The 6,087-nt window shown below is 39.3% G+C and overlaps 1 protein-coding gene across 1 annotated transcript in view; it reads left to right on the top strand.

Moving 5' to 3' along the window:
- ahnak (AHNAK nucleoprotein) overlaps positions 1-4,629 on the top strand; it is a 31,128-nt gene extending 26,499 nt beyond the window's left edge. Inside the window, exon 12 of the mRNA XM_037261463.1 lies at positions 16-4,629. Within this exon, the coding sequence (XP_037117358.1) occupies positions 16-3,789 (3,774 nt within the window). The 3' untranslated portion in view covers positions 3,790-4,629. The remainder of the gene's footprint in view (positions 1-15) is intronic.
- Positions 4,630-6,087: the final 1,458 nt, after the last annotated feature.

The following is a 6,087-nucleotide window of genomic DNA, read 5'->3' on the forward strand; positions in this document are numbered from 1 at the left end:
GACGTAGACATCAAGGGGCCAAACGTAGATGTTGAAGTACCAGATGTGGACATTGGCAGTCCTGGTTGGAAGATCAAGGGACCAAAAATGAAGATGCCCAAAATCTCAGGGCCAAATATCAATATGCCAAATTTGGATTTCGAAATGAAAGGACCTAAAGTCAAAGGTGATGTTGCTGTTTCAGTACCAAATATTGAGGGAGGAATCGAATTGCCAGAAGGAGACATTAAAGGCCCCAAAATTGACATTAAGGGCCCCAAAACTGGATTTGAAATGCCCAAAATACGAATGCCAGACTTCGGCTTTAAAGGTCCAAAACTGGAGGGTCCTGACGTTGACATCAACCTTCCCAGGGCCAATATTGATTTCAGTCTCCCTAAAGCTAACGTAGACATTAAAGGTCCAGATCTTGATGTTGAAGTACCTGATGTTGACATTGATAGCCCCAGTGCAAAGATCAAGGGGCAGAAATTCAAGATGCCAAAAGTCTCAGGACCTAACATTACCATGCCAAGTGTGGATTTATCTTTGAAAGGCCCTCATCTTAAAAGTGATATAGATATGTCAGTACCGAACATTGAGGGAGATATAAATCCATCAAAATTGGAAATTACAAGTCCCAAAATTGACATTCAGGGTCCGAAAAGTGGATTTGCATTACCAAAATTAGAAATGCCAGAATTTGGGTTCAAAGGTCACAATGTAGCGGATCCTCAAGTTGACATGAGCCTCCCCAAATTTCAGGGTGACCTCGAAGGAAACATCCATTTCCCAAAAGCTGAGCTTGATGTGCATGATGTTAGTGTTGATGTTCCAGGCTTCAGCACTAAAAAATCTAAATTCAAAATGCCCAAATTTGGTTTCAGGGGCCCAAAGGTAAAGAACCCAGAAATTGATTTGAAACAGACACACGGAAATATCAACATCAAAGGAAAGACTGGTAGTATTGAGGGACTGGATGCAGACATGGATGTAACAGGCCCCAAAATAAAAGGATCCAAATTTAAAATGCCAAAATTTGGTTTTAAGGTCCCTAAGGTGGAAATTCCAGGAGCTGATCTTAATATGAGTAAGGCCAGTGGAGAAATACAATTTCCAGATGTTGACATTGAAGGACCCGAAATAAAAAGTGGAGATGCTGATGTAAAAATCAAAGGAGGAAAGCTCAAAATGCCATCTCTTTCAGGAACAAAATTTTCTCTTCCTGATGTTGATTTTGGTCTTGAAAGTCCAAAGGTCAATGTTAATACGGACATGTCACTTCCGAAGGCTGACATAGATTTAAAAGTACCAAGCGCTGATGTAAAAGGTCCAAACCTTCCCAAGGCTGCTTTTGATGTCAATGTCCCTAAGGTTGATATTGAGGGGGCGGATATTGATTTGAGTCTACCCAAAGCTGATGTGACAATTAGGGGACCCAATGTGGATTTTGAGGGACCAGAAGTTGATGTTGACAGTTCCAGAGGGAAGATCAAGGCACCGAAATTCAAGATGCCAAAAATCTCTGGACCAAATGTCACTATTCCCAATTTTGATTTGGATCTGAAAGGCCCTAAACTCAAAGGTGATGTAGATTTGTCAGTACCCAATTTTGAGGCAGATATTGACATCCAAGATTCAAATGTTAAGGGTGAATTTGAAATTCCTAGATTAAAATTGCCAAAATTTGGCTTCAAAGGTTCAAATCTGGAGGGCCCTGATGTTGACTTAAATATTCCCAAGGCCAATATTGATGTCAAAGGCCCTGAAGTCGAACTCCAAAACCCAGAAGTAGATGTCAATCTCCCCAAAGCTAATTTCGACATTAAGGGTCCAAAATTCGGTTTGCCAAAAATCACAGGTCCGAATATCAACATGCCAAAGTTCAACGTAAAAGGTCCTAAATTTGAAGGTGATGTAAATGTATCAGTGCCAAATATTGAGGGAGACATTGAAGCACCAAAATTTGGTGTCAAAAGCTCAAATCTTGACATTAAAGGGCCCAAGACTCGATATGAATTACCAAAATTCAGTATGCCAGAGTTAGGCTTTAAAGATCCAAACGTGGAGGGCCCTGACATTGACATCAAACTTCCCAAGGCTAATATTGACATCAAAGTCCCTGAGGTTGATCTCCAAGGGCCAGAAGTTGGAATAAATCTCCCCAAAGCTGGTTGGAACATTAAGGGCCCAACATTGGAAAGTGAAGTACCGGATGTTAACATTGAGAGTCCAAGTGGAAAGATCAAAGGTTCTATGGGTGGATTTGAAATTCCTAGATTAAAAATGCCGCAGTTTGGCTTTGCCGGTCCAAAACTGGAGGGCCCTGACATTGATGTCAACCTTCCCAAAGCTAATATTAATGTCCAAGCCCCCGAGTTTGGCTTGAAAGGTCATGTTGAAGGACCAGATGTTGACATTGATACCGCCAGTGGTAAGATCAAGGGACCAAAATTAAAGATGCCCAAAATCTCAGGCCCAAACATCTCCATGCCAAAAGGTAATTTAACTTCTGACCTAAAAGGTGACATTGATATGTCAGCATCAAATTTTGATGGCAAAATCAAGGCACCCCAATTGGATATCAATGTTCCAAAAGTCAAGGGTGCAACAGGTGCATTTGAGAGTTCAAACGTGAAAGGTGATTTGTCATATCCTGATATAGATGTTAGCATAAAGGGGAAGAGGGGTAAATTTAAACTTCCTAAAGTGACAGGAAAGGCAAAAAAGCCAGATTTTGACACAGAGACACCATCAATTGATGTAACAGCAGGAACATCTGATATTAATGTCCAAAGATCAAAAGTGAAAAAGCCCATTTTTGGTAAACTTCAATTTCCTGACGTAGAACTTGACATCAAATCCCCAAAACTCAAAGGCGACGGATCTTTATCTGAGGAATTGAAATCCCCTACTGTAGAGTTTGAGGGTTCTGCTACCAGTAGTTCAAATATCAGTTGCGAAGGCTTGGATGTGAAATTAAAGACTCCCCGGATCAAAATACCAGAAATCGAAATTTCTCCTGCTGGCGGCACATTTAGAGGCCTTCAGTTTCCTGAAGGTACAGTGAGATTTCCCAAGCTCAAGGTACCACAATTTGGTTTTAGCCTGCCCCAAATTGAGCGCCAGGAGGGTGACGGAAAGGTTGCGGCAAATGTTGCAGCCAGTGGAGAGCTTCAGTGCTCACAGGATATTGCAGTTTCTAATCCAGAAATAAGGCAAAGTGAAGGAAAGATAAAGGTGAAGGTACCAAATTTCTTTGGCAAATCAAAAGCAAAGGGCAGGAGTGCAGGGGACCTTCGAGGAACAGATGTAAACCTGAGTACCGGTGGAAAAGGAGCGGTCTCTAAAGATTTCAGTGTACACAGTGGAGAAGGAAAATTACAATTTGAGGGTGATGCTGGACTCAGTGTTTCACCCAAAAGCAAGTCAGCGTCACTGGATCTTTTCAAGAAGTCAAGGCATCCATCTCCCTCTTTGAGCGATGAGGGGGGACTTGCAGTTGCTTCCCCTTCAGGGCACCTAGAGGCAGAGGGCAGTGATATTTCATTAGATCTAAGTGGAGCCAAAGTCAAAGGAAAGAAAGGCAAGTTGAAGTTTGGCACCTTTGGAGGTTTTGGTTCCAAGTCAAAGGGCTCGTATGAAGTGACGTATGGTGAAAGCAGTGAAGCAGGAGTGGAAGGTAGTGCAGGTGTGTCATTGGACACCCCAAAATCAAGATTGTCCTCATCATCCAGCAATGATAGTGCGTCAAAGGCTGCTCTCAAGTTCCCGAAAATTGAACTGTCTGTATCACCCAAAAATTATTAAATTGACAATGACCTTAACTCGAGCTCCAAAAGACATTCTCTCCATCCAGATATATGAGATACCAAATGTATACTATTTTCAAACTTCAATTTGCTAATTCAAAGAATAAATGCAGCCATCTCATTTTTAAATTTACCAGTGATAGGCAGAAACGAGAGGGATACTTAAAGACCCTATCAAACTGTAAATAAAATGTATTGTGATAAATATTGTTTTCCTGTACATAGTCAAAATTTATTGCGAATATACCATCTCAACAAATATTCCACTTACCGGTATTATTTTGTCCTGCTTCATTCAATTAAATGTTCTTCATGAATGGTTGTGGTATAATTTTATGCAGGGTCTGTTTCGCTGAACAGCCACAGTTGTTATTTTGAAGGAACGTAGTTTATACAGTTAAACACAATTATAAACAGTTTCCAGTTTTAGTCTGAAGCTTTCGTTTTTGTATTATCAGTCATTTGTGCATCTTAAAGCTGGGCCTGCATAACATACTCTAAGTTTGGTGATGTTTTATAGATCTTAATTGCACAGATATGTCACTATGTTTAGAAGCTCATATCTTTTCAGCGCACCTTGTCATCCTTGAAAGACTGTCCACATTTGCTCTTCATCTGTTTTTTTTTTTTAAAAACCTGTTTATTGTACAGTTTGCCTGGTCAACCTTTACACCCTTCATACAACATTAAATGTCACCAATAATAAATGTCATTGATGGTATTTTAAGAAAAACTTTATTCAGAGAAATTTGATCCGATATGTGCAGGCAGAGTGTGAATTGTGTTTTTCCTTTTGTGTGCATTCTGTCTGATAAACTAATTAAAATGTATAGAATGTTTGTTGTTGTCTTTCTTTGATTTCTTCCTTTGTTTCTTATGGCTCCATAAGGTTACCAACTGCTGCAGTGAGTCACTAACAAGGCGTAATTGATGTGTTAACCGCCATGTTGGTGCATAAGTCCAATTTTATGTGATCATGATAAAATGTGTTTCTTACAAAAATTCAAAAAGGATATATTGTTTTTAAAAAATGTGTATACAAAATCCCAACATACAGTATAAAGTTGTTAATTGTTGCAGCAACTTAAATATTGCAGTGTAAGCAGTAGCAAATAAAACACAATCCACATACCAACCCTAAATTCGTTTTAAGAGTTGTAAATGGAAGTATTATTTTATTATAATTATTAATAATAACATTACCTCTTCAGTTGATGCCAATGGACTGACAAACTGTACCTGTTTGTAAAATTTGAACTACATCGTTTGAATTAATTTATTCAAAATGTCCAATTATTCGTTTTGGGTTAGAAATCGCCAGGACAACCCTTTCCGAACGGTTTTCATTGGGTCTAAATAACAATGCTCATCCCAGACATTTGTGTGCTATGATTTGGAAATGTGCCCCCCGGTGGCACAAATGTGGTATCTCTCTATGGTACACGACATTAGGCGCACTTGCGATAACTAATTAGAGCCAATACAAATAGTGTATTTGTAATCAATCCAGTGGCATTTAAGTACAAAACACAACAGCAATTAACAAAAAACATCATCAAACTAAAAACACAACAGCAATTAAATAATCACAACAACAAAGAAGAAGCAATAAGGAAAAAAAACAATAACTAATAATACACAGAGATATCATCAAACTAAATAAGCAAAAACAAATAACTAAACACAACAGCACATTAATAAAAGCTACAGCAAATAATCACACACAATGATATTTTCCTGCCCTCGGGAGGAATGTGGTGAGATCACGCTCATTACTGATATGAAGAGAGGGACAGCTATAATTCCTGTTGATGAGCCATAGCTGGGCGAGCCTGCATAAGGGTATATTGTACTGCTATCCTTGTCCCATTTTCTGTCTGGAGGTCTGTTTGTATTCTCATTGGGATGGCACCAAGACTCAGACCTGAGCTTCAAGAAGGGCACATAAAATGCACAGGGACCCTAATTAGTAATACCCTACAGTCAAATATTCTTGCACAATGCACTTTGCTACCACTGCTGGCAAGTACGTATTTCCATAGACATTTACAGTACATATACCAGTGGTTCTTAGGGTTTGGTGAGTCGGTCTCAGGGTTTCGACAGAGCCTCCACTGAGGCGGTCCAAACAAACCTGATTTATCGTGTAAATTCTGATTTGACAGTATGTATTTTGTTGTGAGTTCATGCATTGTGTTGGTTTTGTTCTTTGAACAAGGTGATGTTCATGCATGGCTCATTTTGTGCGCCAGTAAGAAACATCTATGTCTTGAATTAAAAAGAAAAAAAATCACTA

Source organism: Syngnathus acus, chromosome 10 (genome assembly GCF_901709675.1).
Source record: "Syngnathus acus chromosome 10, fSynAcu1.2, whole genome shotgun sequence".
Taxonomy (NCBI): Eukaryota; Metazoa; Chordata; class Actinopteri; order Syngnathiformes; family Syngnathidae; genus Syngnathus; species Syngnathus acus.